Source organism: Pelobates fuscus, chromosome 6, assembly GCF_036172605.1.
Source record: "Pelobates fuscus isolate aPelFus1 chromosome 6, aPelFus1.pri, whole genome shotgun sequence".
Lineage (NCBI taxonomy): Eukaryota > Metazoa > Chordata > Amphibia > Anura > Pelobatidae > Pelobates > Pelobates fuscus.
This window is the reverse complement of record NC_086322.1, coordinates 36,506,359-36,526,826: the sequence shown is the minus strand read 5'-3', so window position 1 is coordinate 36,526,826 and position 20,468 is coordinate 36,506,359. Positions and strand designations below refer to the sequence as shown.

Sequence of the window (20,468 nt, the reverse complement as noted above, 5' to 3'; positions counted from 1 at the left end):
TGGTTTGTACTGGCCCTGTCCCTGATTTGCCTCCTTGACAGCCTTAGCCAATCCCATGGGAAAGCATTGTGATTTGCTCAGAACAACACTTCTGATGATGTCAACCAAGCAGGCAGATCAGGGGCAGAGCCAGAAGACTTGACTTGACTTGAACAAAAGTAAGATTTTACTATAGTTAGATGGGCAAGGGAAGGCCAGGGGGGATAGATGGTGGTTTTTAACACTATAGTGACATGAATACATGTTTGTGTTTCTGACCCAATAATGTTTCTTCAAAGTATGAAAGATTTAAACAATCACTGTAGTATAAAAACGCTTTTCAAAACTGCAACAGTTGTTTTCACTTTTTTAGTGCAGGAAATAAGCACTTAATGTCCCGGCTCAACATTTTTTTGTACTTCTGTACAGACAAAAGTCTGTCTCTGTTACACATTTACTTTGGTATAGATTAATTTTTGATGTTAGACAAAAATGAAAAAGCACTTACTTTCTATGAAAGGCATGTTTGCACGGACAAATCCCCAGTTCGTCCTTTGGTTTAAATTCCTCTAAACAAACTGCACACATCTAGGAGATAGAAAAGTGTCCCATGTCAGAACTAGTTGTGTACCAAGCATATCTTTGTTCTAAGCCTGTATGTTTTCAAAAAGCATCCATCTTTAACATATCTATAAACACATTCTTTACTGGTCCCGTGGGCAAAACATTATTAATTGGTACATGGCTTACAGTCTGCAAAGGTTTACATTTTATAGTAACTTTCATTACCATGCCAATAGATTGCAAGCATTCTGGGCTAAGCTGTAAGATGTAAACTTATTTTTAACCCCTTAAGGACACATGACGGAAATATTCCGTCATGATTCCCTTTTATTCAAGAAGTTATGTCCTTAAGGGGATAAGATCTATTTAATTTTTGCCCAACACAACTTGGTTACTTTAAGATACATTTAACTAAAATACATTTTTTAATAATTCAACTAGTTACTTGAAATTCAAACTAAAATAAGAACACATTAGGAGGGGTATAAATACATAATGAGGGCTATGTAATAAGACTATTTGTATTTATATCGGACCATAAAGTCTGCATTTTTTATACTATACGGAGGCTGCCATTAGTTTATTAGAATCTGTTCATTTTATGGTCACTAACCATAAATGGAATTCTAGCTGCATTCCCATTGGCTGCTACATGTTTTCAGCCAATCAGAATACATCTTTGAGTTCCTATACATGTGCTCTGTATATGCAGGGTTTCTTCCAGTAAATTTGCTTAAGAGGCAAATTCCTTAAACTTTACATTCATTTTCCTGTTTCTACACTGGTTTGTTATAAGTCACTTAAGGCTTTGCATTCATTTTTTTTTTTTTTAAAGGCTCCCATAGCAGTCCATTGATTTTCTCACAGACACTGTAGTACCTTGAATATAGACTACAAACTGCGAGCAGGTTTAAAAAGAACGAGAAAGTGTTGTGTGAAATAGCTGTCCTGCTAACATTTCAAGCCTAATGCTACTCCGGGTCGAACAACTGAACAAAAAGTATAAAATTGATTATCAAACTACGGAACATTTCTACGTTTTAGCACATGCTGTGCAACGGATAATGCAAATTGTATACCAAGTGGAGGAAATGCATTCACTGTAATGTACCACATGCACTAGATATATCTTAATTTAAGGTGCACCAAACCTCTAGAAGCAAAAAAAAAAATATTTATTTTTTTTAAAATGAGATAAATGTGGAGGGATTTGGAATAGGTAGTGTTAAAGGGATTTTTTTCTGAACATATGGAACTTTGATGCCACTTATTTAACACCAATGGCACAAGCACTCTGGCCAGAACCCGTTACTTTTTCACTTTATAGCAAAGATAAGCCAGTTTAGTAATGTACATTTTTGTGTTACTTTGCTACGATCCTCCTACCCCCTCTCTCCAAAAAAAAAAAGTTTTGTTTTTTTTAAAGTTGGAATATAGTAAATCTGGATGGTAACTGGCAATAAATCAGTTAACTAGATTTTTTTTATGATACAGTATGTAAAAGAAACTTATGCAAAATACTAATTCAAGTAAATTGTTCTTTGTGACATCAAGAACAATAGAACCCAGATGGTAGCTCCAAAGAGCAGCTGGGAAGCAGATAATTCTTGGCCATAACGTAACCGCCTGCTCTGGAAGTGGAGATCAAGAAAGCTTTTAATACTGACCTCATACAGGTTAAGTTCTTTTACTTTTTCTTTTAATATGACCTGGGGAGAAAAAAAAAAAAGAGAATTTACATTTATCAATTGCAAATTTTAATTCATTTTAACTAAATGCAATAACCATTGACAAATAGGCAGTAAAAAGGTCTATATTCTACAAACTACAAGACTTTTTGATTTAAAATTGGTTAAGATTTTTGCATATGGAGTCACAGATAAACAGCACCTCCGAGGGCATATGGTAGCATGTATATTCGGGGCCGATACAAACCATTGTCTTGAAATCTACTCATAAATACGACTACTCATAGGTCATACATTTTTTGTGTGTACTGTTCCTTGATCTGTATTATGTATACATTTTGGTCACTATGGCAGCACCATTTCTGCAAAATGCATGTTCCGGGTGTGCCCCATTTCCCTTTTGTCTTTACGAGGTCATACATTTAGACTGTAAGAAATGAGATTTAGTCCACAGCAAAGGCAAGTGTCTTTTAAAGTAAGAACAATCAGGGTGTGGAATTCAGTGGTTGGATAAATACTTATTATATGTGGGTTAACAGCTTCTTGATCCAAGGAGATATCTGACTGCCATTTTGATCAGGGCCGTCTTTAACGTGGGGCAAACGGGGCAGCTCCCCAGGGCTCAGTTACTCATGCTGCACACACTGGAGGAGGCACACACCACACTGAGGAGGATGCACACATGGGCCCCCTGCTGATAGAACACCTGTTAGCCCACCACGATACTGGGAAATCAGGAGCCCTCGACCCTTTCATATTGCTCTGGACCGGGCCCTTACATACACACAGCTAGCACCCTTACACAGTCCTTTACATACCAATCATGCAGCCTCCCAAACACACCGTTCTATTGTTCTGTTTGTCCCCCCACGGCATGCTGGGAGGAAGTGAGGTGCCGCAGAGTCCCATCAGCCTTAGCCAGCATGCTCCAACTGGACCCCAGGGAAGCCACCCTTCTGTACTCAAAAGGTGAGGGTGGCTAAAATATGTAAACTTTTTTTACATTTTAATTCTAATTTTAACTTTTATTAATCAGACATTACAAACATACATCTGTTATATATTGGGGATAACTACATGTCAAAAATCCTAGAAAGTTACAGTATTATAAAACATTTCTGAATTTCAAAAATATTTCTTTTAACTTATATAATTGCAGATGTCACTTTTGCCAAATTCTCTGCCAGGGTAAGAACAGAACTGAGACATTATATTGGCCAAGGTTGCTGTGAGTTGCTGTCCAGGTGCTGCTACTATCAGGGGTTCTCAACCCAGTGCTCAGGACCCCCTACCAGTCCAGGGTTTGGGGATTACCTGGGTGTGTCTAAGGTGTTTAGAAAAAGGGAAAAAAACACCTTAGACTCTACAAGGTTGAGAACCCCTGTGCTAGAGGGCAGAGATTAAAATATGTAAATTGATATTTATATGTGTGTGTATCTGGCTGTGTGTGTCTGTGTGTATAACTGGATGTGTTTGTGTCAGTGTGTGTATCTGGCGGTTTGTTTCAGTGTGTGTCTCTGACTGTGTGTGTGTCAGTGTTTATGTGCACCTGTGTATGTGTACATGTGTGTCTGTGTACCTACATGTGTGTATCTGAGTGCATGTGTGTATCTGTATCAGAGTGTGTGTCCTAGTGTGTGTTTATATGCCAGTGTGTATGTGTCAAGGTCTGAGTATATGTCAGTGTTTTTGAGTGTGTGAATTTGCATGTTAATGTGTATATGTATATATGTGTTAGTATGTATTTGCATACATCCCAGCAATCAAACATAGCATGAAAACACACCCCTTTGCTCAAAACACCAATACTACACACAAATGTACATATGCATTTAAAAGACAACACTACATTCAAACACACCCCAGCATGCAATTATAAACGTTACATACAAACACACCGCTGTATTAAAATGCTAAAATTATATACAAACACCAACTCTACACACAAAAGCACACATGTATTTAAAATCCAACACAACATACAAACACACATCCCTGCATTTAAATCGCAAACATTACACGCAAGTACACCACTGCATTCCAATGGTAACAGTACATACAAGTACACCTCTACATGCACCTCTAAATGCCTACATTCAAATGCACAAACACTTCTCACAAATACAACCCTGCATTAATTGGTAGATCCCCAGCTGGCATAGCAACGTGGGAGTTGCACGTGAGATGGGGATCTTTCTTTTCTCCTCTTATGCTAAATGGGGCCCCAAAAAATTCTTGCACCAGGGCATGCTCTACATTAGTTCCGCCACTGGGTTGGGGAGGAGGGTGTGATCTGGGGGTGCCAAGCAAATGCTTGCCCAGGGTGCAATCAATATTAAAGATGGCCCTGATTCTGGTGGCAAAAAGGATTTTCCTAGTTTTTTGCAAGATATTGGAAGCGCTTCAAACGTTTTGGTTTTTTTCTGCCTCCTTTTGGATCAACAAAAAAACAGATGTGAGAAAGGCTGAACTTGATGGACACATCTCTTTTTAGTTATGTAACTATGTAATGCTCATCACTCAGGTAACCCAATGAAACACTGCAAACAACTTTTTGGCTTGGCTTGGCGGGAATATGGAAGCCACCAGGCGCCTCACATAGTGATGGAGCTCACCCTGTGTGATGTCAGCAGATGTGCCACTGATTTTTATTTTGTTTCGCCTGGACCGATCATCAAGAGCTGCATCGTGTAAGGAGAGGGTCTGTTGTTGAGCCTGCATGGTGTGTAGTGATGTTTTGAGGAAAGAGACTTCTTGTCTGAGCCCTGCAATGCACCCCTCGGAGGCCTAGACTCTGTTATTGACCCCCTGCAAGTCAGCTTTTAGGATCGTCACATCTGCGGCCAGCAATTTTTTTAATATCCACCAGCAGGTTTCGGATATCTTCCTTGGTGGAAGGGGCTTTGCCATCAGGGATATCTGTGGGAATTTACGTGGCGGTTCAGACCACGAGGGGATATCTGTGTGTGGCCTTGCTCTTACGGCTCTGACATTTTGAGCAGGGTCTGCCTCTGCAACAGCTCACCAGTGTCCTTTGTTCCCGGAGGTGGTCGTTGGGATCGCCGTCCCATAGCTGCAATGGGATCAGGCCCAATGCTGGTTCTCCAGGCAGTGTAAGGCCATCCAGGAGTCCGCTCCAGCCACGGTTCGGAGTCGGGTATTCGGCCCCAGATCTGCGCTTTTGCTGTTTTGTCTTTGTAGTTTGAAAAAACGGTATATGGCGTTGCAGTAGGGTGCCCGGTGATGAATATCTATCGATATTTGGGTTTGCGCATATGAGGACCCACGATATTTAGGGTATTTTATTGGATTTTTTAATATAAAAACTGATGAATAAACACGCAAGAGGCCATTACTGCAGGTAGGCAAATTTGATAATAAGTCCAGGAGTTTTGTTTTGGGGGGCATGGGTTATTAATTATGGTATTTAATCATGTTGTTTATTAAATTGGGGTCATATCAGGATCTTTTAGGGACATTCCAGGCACCATAATTACAGCTAATTGTCAGGATTCTGTTTTCAAGTAGTTTTACAAAATAAAAAATAATTCCAGATACTCAAAGCCTAATCTTACAGCTCAGATATTTTAACAAACACAGTTCAATTCTCATCATTTATTCAAGTGTTGAACTATGTTGAATAGCTGCGGATCTTACGGCATAGTCTAATTCGCATTAATCTTTGCAGCACCAATTAAATGACTGTGTCAATTCGATGAACAGTGATTCAGACACTCCGAAGAGCTTGGGATAATTTGACACTACTCAATACAGCTACAAAACAGTGCTTATACCATTCTATCACACGGCTTAAGCAGACAATGCATTCGGACAGCTAATGAGGAAGTGAAACTAGCTAATTATTAAGACACATGATTTTGACATAAAGATACCAAAATAAAAGTGGAATTTAATTTAGAACCACCAAACAGCATAAACACCACATTATGCTTTTTGCAGTCAGTTTATTAAGTGTCACTTTAAAGCAGGAATCTCAAACTTTGCTCTCCCCAGGTTTTGATGGCTTTACAAATCCCAGATTTCATTAAATACAATATATGTGCAGATACTAACGGGAGATGATGTTCAGCAATACCTCGGGGGTAAAGTATGGGATGCCTGTTTTAAAAAGTCACTTTGATTTGAGTTGTTCTTTTTAAGCAGCCGGGAAGTTGAGAATCAGCTTCTACAAAGTTCAAATATCCTAAACTGCGCTGCCCTCCAATGACATCGGAACATTCATTACACATCACAGAATCTCAGAGACTCACCTGTTTGTAAGCATAAAGTTCTTTTCTTGCCTGGTGCCGTAACCTGTATAATCATATAGAGAAGAAAAAGTGTGAACTCTGAAACATGCCCCGAACTAATACCAAAGAAACCATAGAGAACACTACTGATATTATATTATCTAAACAATCCAGACAACATCTCTAAACATAACCAAAAACTATCATTACTGTAAGAACACCTATATAGACAAATCAAAAGATGGTCACCCACGCATTTCGCTATGTCATATATATCCCTAGATTATATGGATATCGTAAAATATGCAGATGGTCAGGCAGGAACAAGGTACCAGGAATCACAATTGTTCTTCATTTGTGTTTCTATAAAAACAGTTGGGATTGACGGCCAGCTGAAAACGAAAGAGCTTTTAACAATGATTGACAGGGAGCCAAGATGGAGACGCCCAGTTGCAGGAAAAGGAGAGTAGATTACTATATCTAATTGTACTTTTAACACCTCACAAGTACATATTTGTTAAATATAGGAATAAGGAAATACAATAATGAAAATCCTGGGAGGTGATTGTTCCCCTTTAATAAATATGCAAAACATGTTTAACTTTACAAAGTCTCCTTTACAGCATACCTCCCAACATTTCAAATAGACAAAGGGGGACCTTTTAAATTTTATAGGTGTAGCAAGGGGCTGTTCTGAGAATTTTAGGTGACTTACTAATAACCGTTTATACAACTAAAGTGTAATATAGAACAAAAACAATATTCTTAATTGCATTTGTTATTTAAATGTACATAGAGATTTGGGATAGTGCACAAGGAACTCTCTTCTTTGATTTTTAGCGTATGCATTGGGGCAGACATGTACTATAGTCATTGCTGCCGCCCAGAAGTAGTGGGAGTTTGAGTGCAGAACTTCATTGTGTGGGTTTGTATTTGCTTTACACGGGCATGTTACAGTGCTGCTACCCATTCCATGTGTCCCTATTAAGAGTTAATAAGTGTGTAAGTGTTTAGAAAAATAGGAAGGATACTTAAAAATCTCTAGTTATTTAAATGTGCATACTTGGGATGGTGCACAAGTAACTTTCTTTGATTTCTAAACCTATTTATTGTAATTTAAAGACACATAACCTGGGAGTATTATTGCTGTGGAGCTCTGCAATACACCATATGGAGCTCCTAGAAAAAAAGAGGGACAGTAGGACGGAAAATTGGGACACATGGATTTGGGTCCAAAATAGGGACGTACCGCATAAATAGGAACACTTGGGAGGTATGTTACAGTGAATAAGCTTCTTCGAATTTCTTCTATTTTTGAAAAGCTTAAATAACAAAGGATATTTTTTTATTAAGGACACCTGTTCTTACATGGTGTTAGATGCTATACGAGTGGTAACTATATTAAATCACTTAAAACCAAAAAGACAGGCTCGCTTTAAAATAAAAATAAAATTTTAGTAAGATCACAATATAGAATTGGTCATTTTTTAGTCCTTTGAAGTAAAGATAATCATCTAATAATGAATCATTATTTTAGAGGATTTCATTTAGCTTCCTAAATAGTATGTGACTTCGGGAGGGGACTAAAGATAAAAAAAATAAAAAACAAACAAAAACAACACACCTTCTTGATAAAAGCAATGTTTTACTTTATGCAATAGACTATTATTATTATTTATAAAGCGCCCCTAAAAAAGTCTGCAGCGCTGTACAATGGGTGGACTAAAACAAGCAGTTGCAACAAGACAAGTTGGACGTGGAGGAACAGAAGGTGCCGAGGGCCCTGTTCAAACAAGCTTGCAGTCAGAGGAGTCAGAGTTATTAACTCTCTCCCAAATGTATCTACTGGTAGAATCAGCCAAACAAACAGCTAACCAACTAATATTGAAACAGAGTTTCAAAGCTTTCACTTTCACAGCTAATATTGGCAGATATTGTTAACTCACCTTAAATAAATGTTTGTATAGTTATATTTGCATGTGGAAGTGTTTGCCTACCTGTTGTCTTTTTAGAATGAAGGATTCAGGTTATATTCAACTGTTTATTGCAATGTGACAGTCATAGAAACATAGAAACATATAATATATATAATCAATGTAGAAAAGTGTCCGAGACTCCTGGATCTTTTCAAGTTTTTTTTTGGAAAATAAAAGCCAAGTATCATTTTAAAGACCCTGAGGTGCTGGACAATTTTCTACATTAATTATGCTTACTACCTGCTTTCAAATACCAGGCATGTCTACAGAAATTGGAGATAGCTATGCCACAATACCAGAGTATTACAATGATACCTTTTTTATTGGACTAATATAATATTTCAAAGACAAACTTTTGAGAGTTTTACTCTCTTTCCCAGGTAAGAGAAGAAATACTGATCCCAGACCTGAGGAAGAGAGGAAAACTCTTGAAAGCTTGTCGATTAAATATTATGTTCGTCCAATTAAAAAAAAGGTATCCTTTCATACTGGTATTTTGGCATCTTGTCTACTGGACTAATACAGCTAATCCAATGATAGATAGATAGATAGATAGATAGATTTATTTTGGAACCCTGTATAAAGAAAGGAAAAAGCACTGCAATGCTTTTGAACTGCTCAATCACATCTGCAAAGTAAGGTTTTGTTAAGAGAAAGGTTTGAAAGTTAGGCTCGGTCTATAATTTCAGTGAACCCAACAAGCTACAAAGCCAGTGGTCACCAGGATCTGCCTTAAATCGACCTTCGACTGGTGGGAAGGACCAATGACTTTACGACTTTCACTTTGGACAACGAGGCCAAGAAAGGCTATTCCAGTCTTTATGTAAACAATGGATGACGCATCACAAGTCATAATTCCATTTCATAACTCCACTTACCATTCTGCGTTATCTTTACGAGTGTTCTTTACACTCAATGACTATAATCCGGTAAAGGGATGCCACAATGGACTGATTTAATGTCTATCTTTCATCTCCAGCAGTCAATTACTCATCAAGCTGGCTATCTAATCTTCCCTTAGTTAGTACATGAACCCATTGAACCCTCTCAGTTAGGAGGAGATGGAGTGACTGTATCTCAGTTATCCATGTATAAGCACGTTGTAATGATGATAAGCTAATCATAACATCCTGTCTAGCTGTAAAATTATTCACTTCAAAACAATTTAATTATCATGGTAGCACACACTGCTTAACATGCACCACCAAGGTCATGTACTCTGCATCGTAAACCACACAACTTGGTTATACAACCTGGACATTGTGGTTTTCTTTGAAATTAATTAATACTCATATGCATTTTTTTTTTTTTTTTTTTTAAAGCCGCACTTTGTGTGGTAAAATGTTTTTTGTCACATTTGATTTAGGCCTAGTTATCCTCAAATACACTGCAAATAGTGCAGACATCCCCTCCATGAATTTAATACAAGTGAATTCTGTAATAAACCGCACTGTTTGGACGCTGCTGGTCTGTTTGTTTTCCATTGAGGATGGCTGTGTGTTCCTTGGTTAAGTTACGAGCTGGCAGGACCATGTCTAAAAATGCAATTATTTTCTCAAATGAATAGGAAATTTGCCAGCCTCAGTGAGGTAGTGGTTTCCATAGAAACTGAAACACTAATTTGGGAGTACTCAAATAACAGAACGTTGGCTACAGTTTAATATTTTAGAATTCTATTTCCCCCCCAAAATGGACAAGTGATGGTTTATATCTTCATAAGAATCTCATGTGAAAGAAACGCTAGAGGCACCCAGACACCCAGTATCTTCAGACCTTCAAGAAACGTACCAGAAATTGGGGAAATCCACCAGATTTGCACCATCTGGGTGTCTGATACTCTTCAGAAATTTTCAACAATGTAGCAGTTTACCAATGCTGTTATTAACAAATGCACAGGAGGTAATTCCGTTACAAAAAAACTCTACTAGAATGCGACATCAGACCTTTTTAAACTTCTAGAATGAAGGTGGTGGGTTGTTGAGTCAAATTGTTGAGTCAAAGTTTCCAATCAGAATAGTATGAGATGATACACTATACATTCTCTGATTTCCTGCAAACATTGATTTAACAGATCAGACAAACAAGCAAACATAACCAGCACTTTTTAGGATACAACGCAAGTCCAATCATGCACCACCAGCCATCACTGAGCTACTTCTCCCCATTTGCTTTCCTGTTTCACTAGCATGCTAATTCATGAAGTTATACAATACCTGATCAAGTAGCAGCAAAAGAGTAAACTGAGGATGAAGACGAAAATTGCAGTGCCGAACACCACGATGTAGATGTTGAGAGGAAGGTTTTGGAAACCAATGTTAGGCATTCTGAAGCTGTAATGCTGGAAGTCTGGGCTCATGGGTGGGCTGTAAAAGAAAAGTGAAAAAACAAGAGAGAAAAAAAAAGTAGCTGAAGTGAAAAGAAATAAATAAAATAAAAAGTTACAGTAAGCAAAAGGTTTCGACAATGACATTGCTTCTGCGGAGCATATACAGCTAGAGTTGTGTGACTATTGTATCATAATAACAATAAACATTTTGGAAACAATATCATATAAACTGACTGAAACTACAGTAAGAAATGTAAAAAAAAAGATAAAATTATTATTTTTTTTGTTATTTATAAAACGTTCTTTAGAGAATATAAGACAGAACCTATACCAAAAAAAAAAAAAAAAAACACTATAGCGTTAGCAATACAAACCTGTATATGTAAAGCTATAGCTGCCCAGTCCCTGGTAATATTCTGCCCCCTCCCGTTTGCAGTAAACAATTAAATATGTTCCTGCAACAGCAAGGTTTTCAACTACAGTGGGAAGATGAATTGGTCTGGATGCAGATAGTGTTCCATTAAGAGTAATCTCTCCTCTGGTCACCTTCCTGTTAAGGTGTCCCCTCTTTTAATTGGGGTCTTGGCTTTAAGATCATTTTTACTTTTAATTTTGTGTTTGGGATTACCATCCCATAATCATGTCTACTTTGAATCTATGAACCCAGAGCCAAATGCACCTACTTGCAAAAGCATCACAAATACATTATTAGACTGTGACTTTAAATGCTCACTCCAGACCCCTAAAGCACTTTAGCTTACTGAAAAGCTTTATATGTTAAGAGTGTGTCCTCTTTTTATTTTTTATTTTTTGTAAAAAGTGCAGAGTTAAACAGAAATGTACACTTTTATAAATTAACCTTGTTACACCCCCCTGGCTGTCAATCAGACAACAGGTCCTGTTACTTCCTGATTCGGTTAGCTTAATGGAGCTAAACACAAGAGACAGGCAATTGCTTACAGCACCTGCCTTGCAAAGACTTCTCATTGAGCTGCATTGGGAAGTCTGTGATTGGACAGTCACAAAAAGTCTGGGCGGGGTTAGAAGAGAAGAGCTTGCAAAGGCTGCAGACAAGAGAACTGCAGGTTTTATATCAACCCCCAATGAAAGTATGCATCCAAGTTTGCATTTGGGGAATATCTACTAAACTGATTTTTTTATTTATTTTTAATTTGGGTCATGGAGTGTCCCATTAATAAAAAAATGTTTAAAAGCTGTTTTTGTATTCTCTATGCGTTTCCCATGTGTTATATATTTTTGCTCATTTAAGCTTTTATTGCCAAGGTCCAATTATATGCAGATGACTGACAGTGAAACTGTAACTAATAAGCCATTGTGTGCCCACAGATCCTTTCCGACTATCACTTTCATTAGATGAACATGTCACAGCAAGTTCCCAACAACAATAAGATGTCACATTTGATAATAGTCTTTAAAGATACAGAAACCATTTGTACGTGTTGGGAGCTGTCCCTCTAGTACTTTTACATCTGTTCTCCTTTTAGAAACCTGTACAATTCCATAACCATGTTACTATAGAGATAACAAGTTTATTGCATTATTTTAACCCTGGCTGGAAGAATTCATATCAAAATACGCTGTTATCGTACTGTGTTTAATGTATGTTAATTCTATTTTAAAAGGATATTCCATAACTAGATATGAATTCCTTGTAAAGTATTACATAGAGAATACATTTAAAATTAATTTGCTCTGTGACGGACTGGCTTCAGAGGGTAGAGGACATACACACGGCCGAGGCGCGATATGCAGAACTGCTAGGAAGGAGCACCAAACATGTCGAAACCTGGACCCCGTGGTATGTATACCTCTCACGACCGGGAGCAGGGAGACCATAAAGCACACCATTTTACACGGTCCAGGAGTGCCCGGGCGTGCGCTGACGTGTGGTGCCACCTATAAACCCACCCCCCCCTCCCCCCCCACATCTGCCCCCCCCACCCCCACCCCCCCACCCCCCTCTTTCTCTTTTCCACAACGTACAAGGTTTCTACTCAACCCCACGCGACCTATTTCTGGGACACAGTGGCGGCGGCTCGGACTGGCTCGGGGAGGCCGGATCGGGGGTACCCGACTGTGAGGATGCGTGAGCTATAGGCGAATTATGCAGTAGATCCCAGGGAGGCGCTCCAGTGCCATCACCAAAAACTGACTAAAGGGACGACTAGGGAACTGACCGAACTGAGCAATGACTCCAAAGTATGACATACTAGACCGACGAGAGGAAGGGAATATAACATACGCCCTACGATACTCCAAGGCACCTCATCAGGCGTCTGACTGACGGACTACTGAAGTAGACAGACACACCCAAACCACTCCTGTAACACGGGTGACTACTGGAAGTTTCACCTTCAGGAGATCCCAGATTAGGATGCGGATTTGGGGGTGACACCCTTAGTGGTGCATTTTATGTGCTTGGAACCCACAATCTCGCCTGCTACACAATGTACTTAGCTCACCAATAAATACCTACATGTCTTCGACACCACTCCCACTTGGGGTTGCGCAGGGTCCCTCAGCCATATATGTCACATCTAACCAGGTCTGTGACTGTAGCTATTACCTACTCTCTCGGCTATTAGGTTTATATACCGGGTCACCTGGAGGGGCCACGGAACGGGTAGCTTTACTTGAGTGGTTATTGATGTTACTGGAACTGTTTTAGCTTTTAAAGATGCATCTATCTATATTCGTTCAATTGTTTAATTTGCTCATATTGCCTACGCTTTATTGGTTGTTTAACAGCCATATGACGCTTGCTGCATATTAGATGATCAGAAGACAATAATGCTTATTTTTTATGTTGATTTACGAACTGACTTACCGTATATACACTGTTTGTGGTGTATGAATACGTGTGTTTCTGTACTCACCTGTTCGTCATAATAAAGAATTTACAAAAAAAAAAAAATTAATTTGCTGAAAGGAATAAATATATATACGTTTTCACAATTAAAGGGCTACCACACGTCAACGACCACTTCTGCTATTTGAAATGGTCATGGAGGAAGGAATCTGCATGAGCAAAGTTTCAGTAATAATCTACACAAGGGGTGTGTTGCACCGCCAGCACAGGTTATTTATGAAGTCAGGAACTCTGTTACGTCTGTGCATTGGCAACAGTCGTCATCAGATTCTACCCTACAAGAGACAGCTTCAATGTCCCCTCCGTCCCTCGGTGCACTCCCTCCCACCTCCCTGCATTTTCTACAACCTGCCTTTGTAATATATGTATATTTGCAGCACAGCCTTTGCCCACCCCCACTTCATCCCAGATCAAAACACACGAGATACATTTCATTGGACCTCAGTGACGCAGTGTGATGACAGAGAGGGCGTGGAAACAACCAAGGAGAACCTCGTCCAGAGCTGCATTCAAGGTAAGTTTTAACTTATGCAAGATGTTTTATCATGAAAAAGCAGGTTGGACATAGTGAACATAAAAAATAATAACGCCCAATGAGTCATTATAAAGTAGAAAAACCATATTGTGAAAACAGGGTTATATAATAATATACAGTAACCCTTTAAGTGTCATCAACAAACTCCCCTCTCACAGATCTCAAATAGGCTGCACCAATCACAGGTGTATGTACCTGGTAAAACAAATACCCACACTTGAGAAAATTATTTCTTAAAGAAACACTAAAAGCACCATAACCACTACAGACAATGGTTTGAACTTACTTGGGGTTTGCAGAGCACTAGTCACCTTCTCCACTGACCGCTGGAAGTTCTCTGCTCTGAGCCAGCCTGCTCATTGGCTGAGATCATCGGCTGAAGCTCTCCGCCAATGAGCTGGCTCTGCACGGCAATGCCAAGCTCAGGAGAGCAAACAGAATCTTCATACAATATCTTTTGACTCACATTGGAGAAGGTGGGCACCCAGTAATCACCAACCTATTTTAAAAACTATGGGAGGACACCAGGGCACCCTAGTGGTTATGGTGTTTGGAGTGTTCCTTCAAAAACACAAATGTTTCTACACTGCCATCAGAATCCCTTTGTATAAATCTCAAACAAGAATACACAACAAAACAATGCGGAGGAGATAACGCTACTCATGACTTTCATCTCATGTAACCATACCCTATGACAGGGATAGGCTGCAGTCGGCACTCCTGATGATGCAGGCTACATCTCCCATAATGCTATTACAGCCATGATGCTAGCAAAGTATCAGGGGACATGTAGTCCACAACATCTGGAGTGCCGAGGGATGCTTACCCCTGTCATAGGGTACAGACCAATGTTCTACATTATTTTCCTATACGCACACACACACACACACACACACACACACACACACACACACACACACACTCACACACACACAGCGAGACAGAAGGACAAACAAAAAAGACAGTTCACTTGTGGTCAAACATTGCTACCCAGCTGTAAATCCATAAGTCCCTGATTGTTGTCAGTCTGTCACTGATAGAAAGCGACAAAGTGACAGGCACAGACAGACAAAGTGACCGGCAGAGACAGACAAAGTGACCAGCAGAGACAGACAGATATTTTTAACCAGTGATATTACTGTATAAAACACAACAAACAAGAATGGCTTTCGAATTAGTTCTTACAAATTATATACAACAGTTAAACCCAACATCTAACTTATCCTATCAGCAATGTAAATCCAGAGTGCACGCACACATGTATTAACTACAGGAATGCAGTTGTTCCGAAACATGCTTTGTATATGTATACAATTTTAAACAAATAACAAAACGTCTATTTAAATCTAACCAAATTCGAAGAAATACTAAACATTACATACTTTATCACTGGATGCACTTCCGCTCGCTGCGATACAAGCTCTCACAGACACATCATACTGTATGCTCCTCTTACTAAAGAAGGGGACCATAAAATACTGTAATCATTAAAGAAGAATCGTAAACTACTGATTCATCGCCCCATTGAGAATTCAATTCTAAAAATACTTTCACTTTTAAGAATTCCTTAGTGACCGAGATCTTTCCAAGACTCTGGAATTTCCCAACTCCCAGAAAAGAAATATTAGAATTTAGTCAAAAATACCAGGTCTACTGTGTTATTAGAAGAATTTCCATTATGCTCAGGGGGGACATTAAGACATACCCACTGTGGTTTCCATTGTTTCTTCGCAGATGGATCTGTACGGGCGGAAAGAATTGCATTATGTCTTACAGCGTTTGGCTGCAAGTTCCTTCTGCTGGGTCTGTTTACATGTGAACTGGGCTCTTAGCCAGACTGGTTGACTCACTGCCTTAGGGGTGGAGACAGGCAATTAGAGATAAAAAGAAAAAAGGGGAATTTTATGAAAAATGAAATCAGTCTAACACAAGATGCAGCATGTAGCTGTGATGTCATCTGTTTATTAGATCACACGATGCTGCTATTTGTGTTTGTATCTTCCCCTTTGTATCTTAAAGGGGAACCATCACATAAAAAAAAAATTCTTTCTTTGATAACATTGAAAAAGACAGTAAAAGCAAGCAGATTCATATTTGGATGTAAAACGAAACAGAAAGAAGAGCAAAAAAAAACATGAAAAAAAAAAAAACACAACATCCGTGTTCCTTTAATTGAGAAAATGATTTTAAAACCAGCAATAAAGCAATCATTTTAAAAGTTGCAGCCACTTATTTTACCAATGATATCAGTGAATCCCATGATCATGGGGAAAACAAAAATAAGCACAAAGAGTTTTCCAGTTCTCCCTGTAATATGGCGGTGTCTAAAAACTCCCAGCAGAAAACTACAATGAGGCAGAACCTAATCCAGACCACCAGCAAGCAGCTGCCAGAGAGGGCACACTGTGCCCAGAAATAGCTATATGCAAACTATGCCCTTTCAGTCATCCAGATGGAGGAATCCAGTTAGGTCGGGATTACAGGGTCACAGTTTCACATAAGAGGTCTTTAGGGGGTCAGACTTCCCGCTGTGGAAGCTTCCAAGAGGAAGAGAGGCTGAACTCCCCCCGATATAAGGGCAATAAAACCCAAGTTCCAGGGCTCCCAACTGTCTCGCTTTTGGTGGAAAAATACTGGTTTTGGGGTGTCGTCCTGTCGTTCCTATTTGTCCTGAATCCAGAGACACCAGAGAACTGTCAATGGGCAGCACAGGGCAAGCACTTCAGCTGTGCTCTCTGGTCCTGAAGACTGGTAGTCTCTCAGGCTGGCTTTCTTGATGCCAATTCCCAGGTGGGCTTGTCCATTGTGGGTGTCACCAGTGTAACATGTGTCAGTGGTGACTCCCCCTTCCTGATTTCATACCTCCCAATGTTAGAAAAGGAAATTAAAGAAATATATCCTCCCCATCAAACTAGATATAAAAAATGTAAAAAATAAAAAGAATTAATACAAATAAATCTACAATGTAATTCTATTTCCAGCTACGCTATCTTGGCTTAAAATTTAGCACTCTCCTTGTCTATTCTCTACAATACTTGGATGTGGGAAAAAAAAGTTATATTAAATATCTTCTATTCTTCTCTTCGTATATTTGTGTTTTCGTAATGCTGTCCAACAATCTCAGAGAACCAGAGACTCAAAAGAGCGCAGGGTAAATATTTATTTTCACTGAAGGCCATGTGAGGATAGTTGCTATGTGAGACAGCTCACAGATACTATTTTTCTAAATCAGAGGTATGTTTAAAGTGGTGATAAATTTAAGGGTCTTTTTTTCCTATATCTATAGTCCATAAGTGGGGATCTCAGGGCATCGCGAGGGCTGACATTTGAAACTTTTGAAATCAGATGAAGAACATCCACTGAAACACACACACACACACACACATGCACCACTCGCAGAACACAATGATTGAACCTTCAATGCTGGAATAATTATCTGATGCCGCCACCTCTGGCCATAGATAAGTGTCAATGGCCACATCTCCACTGAGAATCTGACACGTTTCTGCAAAGTTCTGTTGGTGAAGACTACTTGGTCGTCTGATATAAGAACATAATGCACAGGACCACACACAGATGGCTGTAAGTTTCTCTGAGCTGTGACATGGTGTTTCTACTCCACATTTATTTTTTAGAGACGCTTCTACATTGAAAATCAAAAGTCTTCACAATTAGCCTCATCAATAAAAATTATTTTTTTCTTGTTAGAGTGTCTGTCCCTTTAACTGCAGATACTTGTATCACTGCAAGTAAAGTACAACACGTTCACTGTCACAAATCTTCCATAAAAATCTAAAACCAATGTTAGTATTTTTTTTTATAAAACGGTACACTATAGACCAGGGATGGGCAACCTTCAGCACACCAGATGTGGTGGACTACATCCCCCATAATGCTGGCAAAGCATCATGGCAGGTGCAGTCCAAAACATCTGGAGTGCTGAAGGTTGCCTATGCCTGCTATAGACACTGGTACCACTAAAGCTAAATGTCCCTGCAGTTCACTGTTCTTTGTGAGCAAAAGCAGCGTTTATGCGTCTACCTGATACAACCTCTAGTGGCCGCCACTCATACATGCCATCGCATTGCTGTGAGTGGCCGAGCACACAGCACCTGCCATAAACGATGCACATAACATCCCACAATACAGAGTGTGCAAATGATTTCAACACATCGATTTCTGGAAGCCATATTGATGTTTTTATAGTATAAAGAGCATTGGCACTGGAATGTACTGCTGAGTATATGAAGTAAAATACCTTTATCCATTTAATTCATAACTCTACAAACAGGATAAATTCAGGTTTGAAATTAGCCACATAATACAAAGGAATCTGTAGCATTCTGAGATAGACTGGGGTATATACAAATATAAAAAAAAAAAAAATCAACCCCCCCCCATCCCACCCAAAAAATGTTCCTCGTACCATGTTGGATTGTACATATGATTTTAGCCTCTCTAGTTGAAAGGGTTTGTTTCTGTACCCTCACGTTGGTCTTCACTTGGCATTTTCAGCTCATTTACCATCTTTATATATTCTACATTACGCACAAACAGTAGAATGTTGCCTTCATGCCCACCATTCCATGCCCCATTTAGCATTATTGTGGCATGGTCACTTGAAACTCCCACACCTCTCTACATGAGTTGACGCAGTAGAAGGAGCTAGCCCAGTAGGCCAGGATTATTATGCATGCCGGAGAAATGCCGTACCTCACCACTGACTCGTGAAACTAACTGGGCACTCACAATGTAATGAGGTCAGTTGCTACATTTCTAATGTTATGTTTGAGAAATTGTACACCAAAACAGTACACTTCTAAAATGTGATAATTTGACACTTTTGTAATCTTTCAGATTTGGGTGTTATCCAAGGAATGGAGGAGAAGAGGAATACAAACTTACGTAATATGCAGTGTGCACAGTACACTCAAAGTTGTTTTTTTTTTTTTTTTTTTATTTATATATAGATTGCATTACATTATGCTATACTTTGAGTCATTTACTATAACTGCTTAAATTCTTCCTCTGTTTTATTGCTCTAACTTTATGTTGGCATGATTTAAAAAATAATAATAAATAAACACAAACTTCACTTTAACAGGGGCTACATCTTGCACACTGACCATAAATAAGATGTCAGAATACCATACATACATGTAATGAGAATATACATTTGTACCTTGCCTGCTTGTGTACACGGTAGCATATCCGTTTCTATACATAGTCGGGACCTGACCTCGCAAAACTATTCTTTTATCCCTAATGTGTTAATGAGATTACATGTTCCAAAGATATCATGCTTTAGTGACGATAAATCACACTCCAAGCGCCCAAATAGTTTAGCAGTGTAATAATAGCAGGAAATATAAACCACTTCCTCCTTATAGTATAAAAATATTACATTGTTACAAGGAATGCGGAGATATTTTTTTTAAAAGATATTTAATACGATCTCACATATTTGATCAGAAAAACAGAATTGAGTGGATTATTTCTGAAGGAGTGCAACGGTATTAATTATGGAAAACAGGAACAGAAATGAAGACCGATTTGATGGCGTTAGTAACTTTGGCAGTTATTAACATTTTAATACATTGCTTTACAGAGAAAATTAAAGGGGACAGTCCATAAACCTTGGGCTTCTGACAAACATTTTTGTTTAAAAATATTGGTAATTCTGATGCAACTTGTGCAATGAGCCACAATGACTTCCTCAAAGAGGTTGTAGCTAAACGTTCAATGGGAAAAAAAAACATTTAAAAATCAGCTATAGATTAGAATGCTGTGAAACTATAATGCCATAAACTAGCATAGAGAAGAGCTGAGAATGAGTCACTCCATCCATCTTTATTTCTACTGCTTTTGTCTCTGTCTGTCTGTCTACTTCGGCCTGTCTACCTCTTGGTCTCTTGGCAGTGCCACTATAGATTGCCGCCATCGATTGTCATTTTGAAGCATTGGAGAGTGCCTCTCATAGATTGCCACCATAGATTGCCATTTTGTAGCATTGGAGAGTGCCTCTCATAGATTGACACTTTGAAGCATTGGAGAGTGTCTCTCATAGACTGCCATTTTGAAGCACTGAGAGTGCCTCTCATAGACTGCCCTTTTGAAGCACTGAGAGTGCCTCTCATAGACTGCCAATTTGAAGCACTGAGAGTGCCTCTCATAGACTGCCATTTTGAAGCACTGAGAGTGCCTCTCATAGACTGCCATTTTGAAGCACTGAGAGTGTCTCTCATAGACTGCCATTTTGT

The 20,468-nt window shown here is 39.0% G+C and overlaps 1 protein-coding gene across 3 annotated transcripts in view; it reads right to left on the bottom strand.

Annotated features, from left to right (window-relative positions):
• RNF24 (ring finger protein 24) overlaps window positions 1-20,468 on the bottom strand; it is a 103,237-nt gene that overhangs the window by 7,452 nt on the left and 75,317 nt on the right. Inside the window, exons 1-5 of one of the 3 annotated variants that reach the window (XM_063457608.1) lie at window positions 15,914-16,065; window positions 10,671-10,863; window positions 6,503-6,545; window positions 2,211-2,252; window positions 488-567 (exon numbers count right to left, since the gene is read on the bottom strand). In XM_063457608.1, coding sequence (XP_063313678.1) covers window positions 488-567; window positions 2,211-2,252; window positions 6,503-6,545; window positions 10,671-10,863; window positions 15,914-15,929 — 374 coding nt within the window. In that variant the 5' untranslated portion in view covers window positions 15,930-16,065. Of the gene's footprint in view, window positions 1-487; window positions 568-2,210; window positions 2,253-6,502; window positions 6,546-10,670; window positions 10,864-15,913; window positions 16,066-20,468 lie in introns of those variants that run through there. The other 2 variants (XM_063457607.1, XM_063457609.1) reach the window with 2 other exon arrangements.